Source organism: Serinus canaria, chromosome 4 (assembly GCF_022539315.1).
Source record: "Serinus canaria isolate serCan28SL12 chromosome 4, serCan2020, whole genome shotgun sequence".
In the NCBI taxonomy this organism is placed as follows: domain Eukaryota; kingdom Metazoa; phylum Chordata; class Aves; order Passeriformes; family Fringillidae; genus Serinus; species Serinus canaria.
In genome coordinates, this window is record NC_066317.1 from 60,571,335 (window position 1) to 60,587,255 (window position 15,921).

Genomic DNA, 15,921 nt, shown 5'->3' on the forward strand with positions numbered 1-15,921 from the left:
AGTTTAGGTGATGTACAGACAATTTAGCAGTGAAGTAAATTAAAATGCTACTCACTTTATGGTCCTTTTACACTGGTACATTTAGCTGGTGCCAGATCCAGCACACAATATCATACTGTAAATGTGAATTTAGTTAGGCTGGAGAGCATAACTGAATAGGTCACTGCACCATATGATGCTTTAAATATAGGGTGATACACTGGCATGTATCACGTGAAAAAACTAACAGCTTCCTGAGCTGTGCCACCTTTGCACGGAACAGACGTCTACAGACCATTTCAAACTTCATGGAAATGAAAAAAGGACACACAAGAGTACTTGTTCATCTAAAGTCAGCAAAGGTTTTGTGCATGGAAGCCAAAATTCCTTTTTGGTTTTGGCTGGTAGTAGGAACGCCAGTTGATAAACTGACTGTCTTCTAAAACATTTTTGCGTGTTTGGCATTGAATGTATGCCTGTTTAGTGAATAGTATAATGAGCATAAAAAATTACTGTGTTAGGGAGTTTTGTGAGATCTGTGCAACTCAAAGTACTTTCCTGATTGCTTGAGAGTGATTCGGTAGCATGGTCTAGGAGCTGCCAGTGGTTTTAAGATTGGTATTCTACCAATTGGCAAAAACTGGCTTATTTCCATCAATAGACTGTAGGCATAGAATTAATTTCATCCAAGATTAGGTAGCCTGCAATGTGTACTTCTGCAGAGGCCTTCTTTATATTCAGTGGACAGGAATATGATTGGGGCAATTCATCTTGCATTTTGAACATTAGGATGTGAATGAAGCTTTTCTTCTCTTCACTGACCATAAAAGGAACCACAGAATGATAAAAGCATTTGTCTGCAAACATAGAAAGAAGAAGAGGTACAACTCCTAGCAGAGTTGGGCATTGTGGTAAGAACTGATGCTCGCGAGCCAAAAATTCTAGATGGGGGTTTGTAAAGCAAGAGCTGTACCTGATTTAGCTCAGGTGGGACAAGGACCTTCAAGAGACACTTTAAAGGCTTGACATTATTAGAGGTGAACTGTCTCTAAACAGTGGAAACGGGTCAAACAGCTCACACGAGCTCACCATCCTCACTTGCCATCAGCCACACATCTGCTGGTGCATAAAACAATAGAGCAACACAGAGATGTTGATTGCCCAACTTTACAGTAACTTGATATTCAGAGGTGCCCTCAATGATCTCCTCAGTGAGCAAATTTAATGCAAATTAGGTATTATTTACATTAATATAACGGGAAGACCCTATCCAGAGCAGAAATATGATCTAAAAAATTATACACACATTAGCAAAGTCATTCAGTTATGTCTTTGTTTTAATGAACTTTTTTAAACATTTGTATCATCAGACAAAACATTTAGGTAATGAGAAAATATTTATTTCCAACAGCATGGACTTTGAAAGTTAGTTGGAAGAAGGCATGTTCAATGCTATGATTTTTCCAATGCTGGGTCAGTTGAAATAGTGTGTTGTAGTGCATATATTAACCAGTTACCTTAAGGAAATGCAAAAAGACATAGTGAACTAGGAGGTGAGTACAAACATCCAAGGCAGTAAAAATGCAGAATACTGACACATGGCTGAAAAATGTACTTTTTGTAATGCTCATTTAGTATCACAAAAAAACTAGCAACTCACTTTAAAACATTCTTTGTCAGCAACCACACCTCTGACCAAATGAAACTATTAAATTTAATACAGTCTTTCAGCTGGAAGAGATATTAAGGTCTAACACTTATATCAAATGCTTAGATTTTGTTAGCTTTGCTTGTTATTCAAGATAGTTTCAAGGTACTGCACCAGTATCACACAGTTTGTTGTTTTTTTTCAATTTGACTTGTACAGAAACATGCAAATAGTAATGCATGAGGGTTTTATGGATTTGATTCTAATTGTCTGTATTACTGATAGAGCACACCAAGCTTTTTTTGTTACATTTTATGCTGAACTGTTCCATTTCCACATCTGCCAAATGCCATCAGAGTTCTCATGGCTTACTGTGTAAAGCTGGAAAGTTGAGAAAGTAAGAATGCCTTCACTTAGGACATATATTAATGAAAATAATTCTTTTATAGATAGAGATTTCTATCTACATAGTAATTAAGATTACATGGTATTTTATCAGCATGAAATGTAAAAAAACCATTCTTCAAACACCCCAAGCTAATAGGAAAACACAGTCAACTGGCACAATACACTCTTCAACCAGTTTTGTATAAGGCTTCAGTTTTCCTGATGAATGGAACTAAATCTTAGTAGGTCTGTATACATTTTAGTAATTATAACCATTTTATGTCACAATATATTCTTAATAAAATAAAAACTCTGGTGTTGTAATTAAAGATAGCTAGTTACCTTCTAGACAAATATGATCTTTTAAAGAGTATGCTGTGTTTAAATATAAGAAGTTAAGGTGCTTCCATATTTCTGCTTTCATTCTTAAAAAGTACCACAGATAAACAATTGCTTGCAGATATGCTTTTCTTTGGCTTTTACCATATTTTTAACAGCGTCTGATCCCCCGCTGGAAAATTTCTATAATAATTACTTACTTGGTTTTTGTAAAAATTGCATTATAAAACTGAATGGAACAAAATGTTGGATGCATTTCCTGTGTACAGCTACACTTTTTTCTCTTCCTTTCAGAATTTCCATTTGCATCAAGCAACAAATGCAAGCAACAATAAATTTAAAGCTAGATTTTTTTGCACATTGTAAACTGGGTAGGACCAGGAGTTACTGACAAAACCAGCTGGAAATGCAAGATTAGCAAATTCTCTGTATCCCAACACATTACCATCTAATCTGTCTTGTTTCCCCGACACATACTAACACAATGAAGCTGGACAATGGTTCAACAGCAAGTGCATGTGATAGTTCTGGCAAGACTATTTTTGTTTTGATTAAGCACATATTTTATCCGGGAGGGTTTAGAAAAGCAGGGCCTTTTTCTTCAGGTCATTCCGCTTCCAAAGTGCCAGACGATCAAATTCCTCAATACTCATTTTGAAGACTTCCTGGAACTCTTCAGGGGACAAATGCCTCTTGAAAATGAAAATACAAAAGATATCATTAAGCTTGTCTGTGCACAGGAATACTTCTGCCCTAAGTTTTAAAACACACCACAAAATAATGCATTAGGGTTTGCATTTAGATTCCAAAATGGTTTCTGGAAAAGACTGCATCAAAACCAAAGGAGCTCAGAGTAGCTGGGAAATGAAATTGATGGCAGTAGTGACTTTAAAAAAAAAGTAATCTTTCCAATACAGTTCTAGTTCTACACTTCTAAACAGAAGCTATGGTTTTTGGGAGAAAATATGTTTATCCATGGTGCCTGATGACAGAGCAAACCAAGACAAATTCAAGTTATTCCAGGACTTTAAAGAGATTGATAACAGTGTAATTTCAGAGTTGGATTTGTTTTGCCTTGATCTTTAATGAGAGCACTGGACACCACACTGGTCCACTGAGAGCAACCTTGTTACAAAGGAGAGAGCAAACTGCTCAATTCTGAAATCCAAAATGTGCTTATCCATGGGGAGAGGCTCTAGTCAGAAGTTCAGGCTGGATAAAGTAAGGGGTTTTTAAATGTCAAGAAATATGCTCCTATTTGATATTTTCATGCTTTAATATTTAAAAAATACATAAAAAAGAGATGAGAAAAAGGGAAGAAATCCAACATAAAGAACTGGAAGGAGGTAGGATAACAATTCCCTAGCAATTATTAGCATCCACACAGAAAAGGTGGAAAAGGTAAATGTGTAAACGAATTTGGAAGTAAAATTTCACTTTCTATTTATTAACAAAGATTTTATCTTTGTAATGTAATTTACCCTAGAAAACTAAAGAATTTTTTTAAGAAGTCATTATATATAATTACTTTGAATAGTTATCATGGGTTCTTGTTTCTTAAGAAAGGACAGACTTGTTTTTTTTAAACAGGACTTGTTTTTTTCCCTTGAGATTCCACATATTCAGAACAACAGTGACTAAGATCTTGGAACTGAGCCTTCACTTTTCATTTGACAAATGACAGCAACCCACCATAAGCACTGCTCATAGCATGGAACAAACACACCATGCATATTTAGCAAAGGAGATCATTTTTCACATGAAAATGAGCAACATCTGACAATGTATTCTAGAAACAATCTCTCACTGACAGAATTTAATTAATTCTATTGGGCTCAGAAAGAAAAAGTAACTTCTCTCTGCATTGTTTTTTTTAGAATATTTTCTTGGTAATCCAGTGGACAAATGCAAGTAAGTTTAACTTTTGCAACTTCCCACAGCAAGGAACATGTCTGTAGGCTGTAGGATTGAAAATGAAGTCTGGATGAGCAAAGTGTGCAATATTTTATTTTATATTATTTTCTAGGTTGTGGATAAGACTTGAGACGTCTCCTCACTGAGGAGAAAGCAGTGGCAAACCATAGCTCTTACTCAGAAAATGAGAAAGCTTATATACCATTGCAGGTAAAGCTACCTTGCCAATCTTCCAAAACCATAAAAAATTACATAAAACTTTAAAAGGACTATGTTTTCACCATTTTTCTTTTCCTAAGGTCATTTACACCATGTATTATGAGAAACTGCTGTGGTCTCATTGGATCTGTTCCAGTACTGAAGGTCAGTGGAGGAAAACTCAAGAAGCCCTAAATCACCCCTTTCCTCCAGAGTGCCAAACATTTGCTTCATCTCCCCCTCCTAATGAAGCTGCCACCCATCTCAGCACAAGCTGTGCAATTCCCCCTTCCCTCTCCCATGCTGTACTTTGCCATTTATCCTTTTGCTTTGCCCTCAGGCTTAGTGAGCTCTCCATCCACATGCAGCCATCCAAGCCAGAATTAATTAGCTGTGCACTGTGCTCCTCTGCCTCTGCACACACGACATCACCTTCATTCTTTGCATACACTCATCTTCTATCTCTTAAGTTTTGTTTTATACCAGCACCATTTTCCCCTCCTCACAGAAGGTCTCATTTGGTGCTGCCTGGTCCAAAACCAGGTGACAGCTTCCAGCCCAGGGACAAAGTGACTGAGATGGGGAAAGCATAAGCTCACCTATTTCCACATCCATTCAATTAGAGTGGTTTTTTTTGCTTCTGATTTTCTTCCACATATGCCCTCACCTCAAGGACTAACAAACTGACTTCCATCTTAGCAGTTTCTATCAATGCTGTGCAATTCTGGTGCAAAAATAATTCAGGTAGAAGGGAACATTTTCCCTTAGGTCTGAACTCTCTCTGAGAATGCCAGTCTGTCCCCAGTGTAACCTATTTCCTGCTGCTATCCCTGCATCTTAGAAGATTTTACCATACCTTTCTTAAGCACCATGGACTTTAGATTTGGGACTGACCCTAGAAGCAGCAATGACTAAAGTTCTGTCTTAAATTTGGAATAAAACCTTGGTCCCAGAAAGATGTCATCCAACTGGCAAAGCTTCAGATAAAAGCAATGAAAGTAATCATGGGTTGCAGTTTGATTTATGAGGAAACCCTAAAAAGCCTAAGTATGTCTAAGCTCAGCCAAATGATGACTAAGGTAAAATATGGTAATATCTACAAATATTTGAAGGGTCTAAACACCAGGGGAATACACCAGTGTCAGAAGTTTATGGTCACACTTTTCTATGTATATGTGATGCTACATTTTGCCTCCACTATTGTTGGGACTTTCCTAACAGCTTTCCTTCAAGCTTTAAAACCTAGAGCTCTTCCCAAACCTAAAGGCAGAAAAAATGCACCAGTAAGAAATCCTGATTAATCTTTCTTCTCAGCTATTGGAATATTAATTTGCCTTAACTGAAGCGTTACCTTCTCTCATTAGAGAAACAAAAGAAGGGAAATTGAAAACTATGAGCAGGGAATATGAAAGATATTCATCTTGAGGTATGAGAGAATATGGGTGAAGCTATGCTGTACAAGGCCAAGAACATAATTTCTTTTTTCTTTTTTCAGTAATGGATCAGCTTAAAAAAATCCAGCTATGTTAATAATGCATCACTGGGCTATTAAAGGAAGGAATGGCCAAACTTACTAGTAAAAGCAACATTCATTCTTTTTTTTTTTTTACTAGAGTTGGCCTTGTTTACATAGGAAGTCTGGGTGTTTTACAGGGTGCTAGTAAGTGATTCCTAATTCCCTTGTGACAGTTTGGCCATATTCAGGCAGCTTAACTCAATCTCCTTCTCTGCTCTGCATCAACAGCAAGGCTGGGCATGTTGCAGACACTGAGGAGAGAGGACTTACCAAGGTCCTGTTCTGCCCACACTCTGAACTCAGTGTATTTAAGTGAGGTCATTTTGGAAGCTACATAATGCTGTTAACATGATGCTACCTGAAAACCTTGCTGAAAGATAAGGTAAGCAATTTAAAGATGATTCTTCACTATGATGACTGCTGTACTGGACCCATCAGAGTATCAGCATTTGTGATAGAGTTAAGTGTGATATTGCTACAGTAGAAAGGACTATGGCATCATGTTGTTTTGATAACATTGGATTAATCTGAGGCTTTTATTAGGACACACAGAACTCAGCAAGGGCTGAGCTAAACCTCTCCACTGCATTGCAACCACTAGAACAGAAAATCCTCATCCTCTGTGAAACACAAACATGAAAAAGAGCAGTACAGACATGACCTCACTTTTTACTCTCTCAGAACAAAAGTAATTAATTGCACATTCAAATACTTGCTCCACAGTGTTATCTCAGAAAGAAGTGGTGCTTTTCACTATAAATTAATGAGGCTTGTCTCTATTTCTGTGGTCTGCTAAAAAGCCAGTAATAATTCTAAATAGAGTTATCATCTTTATTTAATTCAATGAGATTTCTTTTTCCCAAGAATAATTTAGCTCTCAATGAAATTCAGAGATGCTCAAAACCAATACATAGTGTCAGGGTTTCACTGCAGCTGGAAACCCACACAGCCATTCACTTACTCCCCCACTAGTGGGATCAAGGAAAGAATTGGAAGGGTGAAAGCTGGAAAACTCATGTGTTGAGATAAAGACAGCTTAATAGGGAAAGAAAAAGACACACACACAAGGAAAGCAAAACAAGGAATTAATTCACTGCTTCCCATGGGCAGGCAGGTGCTCAGTCATCTCCAAGAGAGCAGGGCCCATCATGCATAGCAGTTACTCAGGAAAACAAAAACTCCAAATGTTCCCCCTTCCTTCCACCCCCACTTTATATACTGAGCATGATGTCACATGGTGTGCATTATCCCATTTGTCAGTTTGGGTCACCTGTCCTGGCTGTGTCTCCTCCCAGCCTCCCATTCACCTCCAACTTCCCTGCCGGAGTGGAGGGTGAAAAAGCAGAGAAGACCTTGGCTCTGTGTAAGCTCTGCTCAGCAATAACAAAAACATCTCTATGTTATCAACCCTGTGTTCAGCACAAATCCAAAACACAGCCCCACACCTGCCACTGGGAAGAAAATGACCCCAGCCAAAAGCACCACTTAGGAATGTGGCATTAGTATGAATGAGTCACAGGAAGATAAAATTGCAGCTCACCTGCAGCCATCCTGCAGTACAAGGTGACCAGGGGGTGCTTCACAAGCATCCCTGTTCTGAGTCAGTAATTGGATGGGAGTCCTCATGTGCAAACCTGCTGATGTAGGAAGCTCAGAGGACATCCTACTTCCTCATGAAGTAACAAAAAAATTGAACCAATGAAAGAGCTCAGTGGATGGCAGCAGGTGATGAGTTGAAGATGAGAAAAATCAAGGTCCTAATTCCCAGAGAAATTTAAAACCTCAGTTTTGTTCTCTTTTGCTCTGTTTTGCTGCATTCATGGGAAATGACAGCTGAGCACCACACTGCCTTTGCTTGAATCTGTGGTGACTCTTCCAGCCAGTCTCTCTGAGGCACTACTGTGCACTCTGTTTTATAAAGTGAAATTTTGAGTAGCTGTCTACTTCAATTCGTTTTTATTCAAAATCCTTGCAACACTTCCAACTTCTGATTCATGTAATCCAGAAATAAAAGCCACAGGATCTCCTCCAGAGATTTCAGCCTGAGAAATACTCAAAATAAGCAGGGATTTATTGAGAAAGGTTTATTCACTGGAAAGTGAGCATTCATGTAAATAACCAAGCCTTAGCTCTTCAAATTGGTGCACAAGCTTTTCCTGCAGTAAGACTCAGGACTGTAGAAGTATTTCAACACTTAGAAGATAATAGCTTCTTCCCCTCTCCAGTTTTTCTCTCCTTCACTGCCCTTCCACTCCCTTCTCTCATGCCTCTCAAGGTTAGCCCAAATAAAACCCTCAGATGGCCAATACAAATTTGCTGGAAATTTTTTTCTATTGACTTTTGAATCCTTATTTTGCTTTCACAAGGTTTGCACTCTTCACCCCTCTTTCTGTTTCACTGCTGGGGCTCAGCAGGCTTTTCAGAGGTTTCTTCTAAGCCTGCTGCATGGCTAATTACAAAGCTGTAATTAGCCATGTGCCACATTCCCTGGGGAGTATTGAATGTTATGCTCATCTACAGCCTAATTAAGCTTCATGCTCAATAAATATTTGAAACTATTAAGTAATTATGTGACTGGGAAGGGAAAGTTAAGAAATGGAATTAATTGCCCCTAATGAACTTTAAAAGGTATCAAAAGATCACCAGGGCAGCTCTGCTGATCAGAGGACAAGGCAGCAGGCACCTGCAGTTACCCCAGCTAAGGGCAATTAGTGGCAACACAAAGAGTGAGAGCCCCTGTGCAGCCAAGCCTTGCAGGAGCTCAGATCCCCCTCCACGCAGCAATGGGTGCCCAGAGGGCTTCCCAGGGAAAGCAGTGCAATAGGAGCAGGGAGCAAAGGAGTCTGAGACCCTTCCCCATGCCCATATCACCCCAAGCACCTCTACAAGGCTCCTGGATCTGGGGCTTTACCTCATTCAGTATGTCAGGGTATCATGAAGCCTCCCAGAGAAGCTGCATTCCACTCAGCACTAGCACTGCAGGGTGCTGCCAATCTAACCTCCTGGGAAACATCACAAGGCACACAGAAAATCTGTAGGAGCGCTGTGCAGCCAGGAGTTTGCCCAGCTGAGTCATCCATAAAGGTACAGAAAGCTGGGACAGTGTATTTCTCTCAGGTATATGAACATATTATCTAAATAGCACACACAGAGAAGATCTCTGATGATAATCTGTGCTACCATCCTATCATTCAAATGAGCTTTTTCATTACTGGCATTGACGTAAGTCATTGCCTCCAGCTGATGGCTGCTAAAAATTCTGTATAATTAGGAAAATAATTCATAAATAAATTTAAAAAACTTGGAACCCATAATAAATTGTGAAAATATAAAGAAGAAAATGAGTTTCAAAAATTTCATTTGTTTTAGGCACAAAATACTTATTCTTAAAGCAGATTTTCCAGCTTCCCTTAGTTTGGACTTTAATGCACCTGTAAGGTAAGTGTTCCACATCTAATCTCTGTTCCCTCCTACAGTGTTTCCACTCACACAGAAATCACTTTTCACATCATATCCCATCAATTCTAACGCGTATTTTCGTTTTATAATGGCTCCTTTTGTAAAAGGCTTTGAAATCTGATATAAACATGCATCACTGATCACAACACAAGCACATGCCTAGAATGAGAAACACCACACATGTATTTTTCAAGTTAAACAGTGTGAAATAGCTCTGCTGAAATCAGTGACCCACACTTTTTCACCCAGGTTATGAGCTTTAGTGTGAAGTCAGCCTGTAACCTCAAACCCAGCCCCAAACTGCAAATTGTAAAACACACAGAGTCCAGTCTTGCTCTCCTTTTCTCCATCTGAGCTCCAGAGGAGGTGGGACACACAGTGCTACTTCTATGAATGACATCCAGGAGCTTGGGCTCTTAAAAATTCAGCCTCAGTTACTGGAAACAAGTCCTAAAATTGCTGAAGCCCAAATGGCTGGAACCCAGGGCGACTGCTGAATGAAAAGAAGTGGAAAAAATGTTATCCTAAAGCAAATCCAGACAAGCAGTTCCAGGAGGAACAGCATGTTTGACTTAAAGTGAGTGCTCTGTTCAAATAAGACCACACCCATGTTTAAATCTCTCAATTCTGTTTACAGGAGAACAAGGTGGCAAATGAAAGTCTGCTACTTGACATTCCAGAGTACTTTTTCCTTAGCAATTGTTAAACAAACAGTTAAACAAAGAAGGAACAGGCTCAAACAAAAAGTGGAATAATTTACTTTCTACTGCATTTGATAGGCATGAATGGATAATGCTTTTAAGCCTTGACATTCAAAAGAAACTGCTAAAAAAACCCTAAGATACATTAAGATAAGGAAATCAAATGAAAACACTAAAACATGGTTTCCAAATGGAAGATCCTAACTATATTGGCTTTCAAAACTACCAGCCTGTGACCACAAAAGAAATCTTATACTCTGTTATAAAAACAACGGCAGAAGGAAAAAAAATATAAATCCATGCAGTTGGGCATGAACTACCAATATGAATGTGCAATGAACCACACTGTTGTGACTGAAGAACAGGCAAAAAATATCCAATCTAAGATAAAAGTATCAAATGCATGCTTCTAGGAGCACAAGGCTCAAATGATCAAGGTATTCAAGTACTTAAAAGAGATTGCAAAATATTTGAAAGTGTCTGTAAGCCCAACTTCTTTTGAGAAGCATCAGGTAAGGAACGTGCCAATGTGCACCATGCAAAGGTCATGTCTTAGTCCTGAAAACTCAGGACTTAAGTTGTCCAAAATGGGAAAGTTTGGTTGAGATCATTTATATTATAACTGTTGCATTAAAAAAAAGAAGAAAAAAAAAAAAAAGGATAAAAAGTTCAGAGATGATAGACCAGATTTGCTATATTTATTCAAATGCTATTGCAGCAAAGTCACCAAATAATCCCATTTTGTAATTATACTCTATCTAGGCAAATTAGAGACTCACAGAGGTCTTCAAAGCAGGGCCAAATTTAAAGACCATGAAGACTCTAAAGACAAAACAGACCATGTTCCTCAAGGCCTTTTCCAGCTGTGTTCTGTGTGCCTTCAGGGGTAGAGACTCCACAGCCTCTTGGGCAACCTGTTCACTGCACTACTCTCCCAGTGAGGAACATTCCCCTTATATCCAATTGTAATTTTCTTTCCTGCCTCTTGGCTTTCTAGTGCCACCCTCTGGGAAGGGTATGATCTGCCCTAACCCCTTTACTACAAAGGTGAGCTGCTGGTTCATCCTTAGCTTGTTCTCCATCAGCATCACCAGGTTCCTTTCCTCAGAGCTGCTCCCCCCATCTCGTCCTGATGAATAGTGTTACTTGGTCCCAAGGGCAAGGATGTGGATTTATCTTCACTGAATTCCATGCTGTGTCTGTCAGTCACTCCTGCAGCCTGGCAGGTCCCTCTGAACGAGAATCTGCTCACCTAAGCATCAGCTGCAGTTCCCTCAAGCTCATGTCACCTGCAGACATGGGGAGGGTGCAATTCCTCCTCTCTCCCCAGGTTGTATAATCCACCCGTGTTAGTGCTTTGCTGTTCTGCAATGTTATGTGAGTGAACTTGTTCCTCACCATTCCCTGTTAGAATAGCTCATGGGAATGCTGCTCTGTTCATCTAACATTACAATAAACAGCACTGTGGTAGAGAGAAACTCCTAAAAAAATTCCTTGGCCAAATCCTTATCTACTGTAAATTCCTTGCATTTCTAATCAGCTTATACAAAAGTGAGATCCAGGCTATTTATTCAAAAACCAAAGTGCCAGTAAGGTATTTAAAAATCAGCAGGCTGCTCATTATAACCAATTCTTGGTACTGCACATATTAGTTCACTGTTGGCATAAACATCTCCTTGGAAGAGCACGAGGAACTGGGTACTTCTGTCTCACTGCTGAGTTAAGACAAGCAAACAAAAACATGCTGAGTGTTTCTCTGCTTAGTTACGTGTACTTTTGAGGAAAGAATGACTATTACTTGAATGCATTTATTACCAGTTGAGCCATCCTAATCTCTAGATACCTCTTGGGCTTAGAAAAATACGCATTTTTACAGGAAAATATTTTTTATAATCCTTACAAAAAATTTCTTGCACAGCAGTGTAATCTAAAAAATACTCACAATGGGAGTGAAGTTAGGAAAACACAACCACCCATTAAACCCCCACCCTCCTGTGGTCCTTGAACATTAGCCAAGGTTTTGTTGTAGCCTCCCTTAATTTGACCCCAGGAGCTAATATCATTGACTTGAGTTCACTTCTCCTGATAGGAACACTCAGTGGAGGAGACTTTGCTTGGAAGAGTGAATCATAGACAAACAATAATGCCCCTTCCATGACATCCAGGATGGATCATTCAAAGTTCACAACAAACTCTTTCACAAAGAGGAGGCTGCTTCAAGTCAAATTGTGAGATGGCTCTTAAATAAATCTACCTCTTGCAAACTTGGTCAACCTTATTGCTCCTAAGTGGACCAGGAAATCAAAAACATAACGAGTAAGAGAGAGATATTCTGCTGATACCAGACACAGTAAGACTGTTTTCAGGCTTGACAGCTGATATGAAGCACAGAAGCTCCAGGTCTCCTTTCACAGACACCACCTGTACCCTATCACACCCAGGAACCTGCTCTGCTTTGCAGCAGCAACAGTGAGCTGAGGCTTCAGGCCACGCAAATAATCAGAATAAACTGGTGTATTAGAACATGGATTTTTTCCTTAGGAGATTTTCCTAGATATATCACTTTACAGCTTGGATAACCATTTCTGTAGGTGAAATCCAGCCCTTTCACAAGTGACATTGGATGTGCAGGATGAAAACAGAACATCAGCTGGAAACCAATGCAGATTGGAAACAGCACTTGCCTCTTAGAGATCCCTAGCACTGAATCATACCATCTAGCAAGTGTCAAATGGATCTCAAGAAAGGGTGAAATATAACCCTAGTACATGCTTTCAGTATTCCCACTGCTGTCCTCAAAAGCTTGAAGGTACCAAGATATGTGAAGTGAGCCCTCTACTAACAGACAGTAGTCTGTATCCACATTTCTAAGCCTGGTCTGCTTCTATGCAAACCTAAAAACCCACATAGTCCTGGACTCCCTGAGTCCTGGGTCCTGCTCAAGCCTGAAATCTGCTGAGTGTACAAGTCAATAATTCAGTTATTATCTTCTTCTTCTGCCACAAAAGGGAAATAATGATAGGCTGCTTTTTCTGTGCAAATCTACTTATTTGCAGGAATTCTGTAATACAAAAGAAAGGGTCAGGAATGAGGGGAGAGGCTGACAGGGAAGGCAATGGTTTGTGCCTGTCACTCAACTCTGCATATGGTTTAAATGTGTAGATGAGCACTGCCTCTGCTCTTACAGTAGTTACAGTGCTATTAAAACTCTGCTCATTTAATTGTTAAAAAAACTACCAATGCCTATTAAATGTAAGACAGTCTACAAAGGAGTCCTTCCTGCAGACACATGTGTTTAGCATAGAGCAGCAATCAGCAGGATTGGCCTGGTCCCCTCACTGCTCTTCTGGTGCAGGTTTGAAGCAGATTTTGTTTATTGTTCTTTTTTGCAAACCTCTGTGAGATCTTTGAAGTGGTTGGGCTCCTTGAGCCAACAGGCCCTGTGCTGCACCTGGTGTGAGGCAGACTGAGCAGCTCTAAAGTTAAACAAACAGCAGTCCCAGCTGAGGATGGTGTATGAGTTACAGATAATGGCAGCCAGGGCAGGCATGATCCATCCAAAGCAAACTCTGTGTTGTCTTGACAAAGCCATTTAAAGCTGCATTTGCTATTCAGACCAGTCTGCTGTGTGTAAACAGAGACTCTATTCTTTAACACATACACAGATGTGTGTAAATATATACATATGAAAGAGTCCTTTACAGGATATGTCCAGAGGAGCATCCCTCCAACTCCCTGCTCCTTTTTCCAGACTCATCATGCTTTTTAGTATTGCTATCATGCCTTGCTAGAAACCAGACTTAAAACAGCACATAACTGAGGCTCTCTTCTCTTTACAATCAAATCAACACTACTTGTTAAAATCAAGTGACAAGCACATTCAACTATGCAACAGAATAGCACCAATTTCAAAACATAGTCCATGTATGCAAATTTGGTCAATTATTGTTTTTAAAAACTGATCTTTAATGAGGAACTTTCTGCTCCTTCAGAGTTTTTCTTCTTTTCTTGTTTCAAAAGTAAGTTTTCTTTCTTCTTTTCTTGTCATATTATCAAGTTCAAATCCAGTAAATTTATTAAAATATAAATCTCCCTAAAAGTTCAATATTGTTATCACATATTTTTTTATTAAGCTATCTCTTCTTCTTAATAGTAGTTTATAGAAAGATAAGTTAGTGAAGGTGTGTCTTTATTCAGATCAGTCAAAAAAATCAACCTTGGGAATTTTGCTTGAATGTCAACTTCAGGATTTGATCTTTGGAAACTCAGCTTTCTGTTATGATAAATTATATCTACTATATATCTATTACATATATAAATTATATCTACTATTATATCTATTTCTCTATCTCAAGCAAGATGTGGATGGTACAGCAAAGCTGTAGTAGAGTAACCACAGGTCACACAGCCAAAGGAGGCTGAATAAGACAATGGACCAAGCAGAGGTCCATGTGTTTTCAGGATAAATTGAGTCTTTTTGTAATATTTAAGTTATTCTACGAGGATGTTTTTATATGAATTCAAACCAAAGAAACCCCACATTTTCCCACTTCCCACCTAAAATTCCAATACCATGTAAAATCATCCAGAACTGATGGGTTTCATCAGTATCTTTGTAAAACACCATTTGGTCAGGCATTTGCCAGGTTTTTGGCAATTTTTTTAGTTAAATTGCCTACATACTGACTTTTTTGAGAAAAAAAATACAATACATAATGTCATTCTTCTCTTCTCTCTTCTTTGTTGCTATTACTGAGGCACAGGGTTATCCAGGGTAGGAAGCAAACAGGAGAAGTGCTTGCAAAACTGTTGAGCAAACATTCCTACCTCCAGCCTGGTCCTGTCCACATCCTTGGGCAATTTCACACGAACTCGGTTTGTTACAATAAGTGTTTCATAGGGATAAATCTGTTAAAAAGACAAGAGAATATGAACTCCAGCTGAATCCAATTCTGAGGCATGGAAATGGTGGTATGAGGAACTTACTAAAAAATGGTACATACTTGCATCCTGATTTGACAAATATTTCACTGGGACCAAAATTAAAAAAAGGAAATAAAAGAAAGGAACCCATGTAACCTTGCTAGGAAGTGCTGAATCTGATTGTTCTTCCAGTGCTGGAAAAGCCCTTCTTACCTTGTATTCTGCAAAAGAATGAGAACAGGTTCACAGTTTAGAATTTATAGCCATTTTCTGGGGTCACCACAATGAACATTTAGGTACATCACAAATGTGCTATGCTACTACATTTCTCTCTTCTCAGTAGCTGTTGGATAACTGCATGCATAGTAAGAATTTGACCCCCATGCCCTGAATGCCTGTAACACTGTCTATTACCAAAGCAATTGTCCTGGAAATCAAAGGCTTATTACAGAAAATCCATCTCCCGATGCCATTGGGTTACACGGTGAGTATGTCTGGCAAAATTGGGTATCTCTTTTTACAGGAGGCTTATGTGCAGAGTTAAGTCAGTCTGTCATCCAAAACTCCTGCCCTTATTGTTCTTTACTGAAAATAGTTAAAATATATGGATTAATAAAGGCATGTCAGTTTGGAAACACAGATGAAAACCACTGAGATAATACGGTATTACAAGATGCTGACATCCTGCACTTGGGCTGACTGCAGTGGGAATAACAACAGGGAAGAAGAGATGATTTGGGGATGTGGTAACAGTGACTCCTGCATCTACACTAGCACAAGGGAATTTAGGTCAGTGTATGACTATATGTGATATAACTACACAATGTTATCTATTCACAATGGTGATTAAACGCAAC

General features: G+C 39.0%; 1 protein-coding gene across 4 annotated transcripts in view; it reads right to left on the reverse strand.

Annotated features, from left to right (window-relative positions):
* Positions 1 to 1,363: 1,363 nt before the first annotated feature.
* The window catches only part of ABLIM2 (actin binding LIM protein family member 2), a 128,832-nt gene continuing 114,274 nt past the window's right edge, over positions 1,364 to 15,921 (reverse strand). For all 4 annotated transcript variants that reach the window (XM_030238901.2, XM_050973344.1, XM_030238900.2 and 1 more), the window contains 3 exons: positions 15,221 to 15,285; positions 14,969 to 15,049; positions 1,364 to 3,045 (listed from right to left, as the gene is read on the reverse strand). In XM_030238901.2, the coding sequence (XP_030094761.1) occupies positions 2,932 to 3,045; positions 14,969 to 15,049; positions 15,221 to 15,285 (260 nt within the window). In that variant the 3' untranslated portion in view covers positions 1,364 to 2,931. The remainder of the gene's footprint in view (positions 3,046 to 14,968; positions 15,050 to 15,220; positions 15,286 to 15,921) is intronic.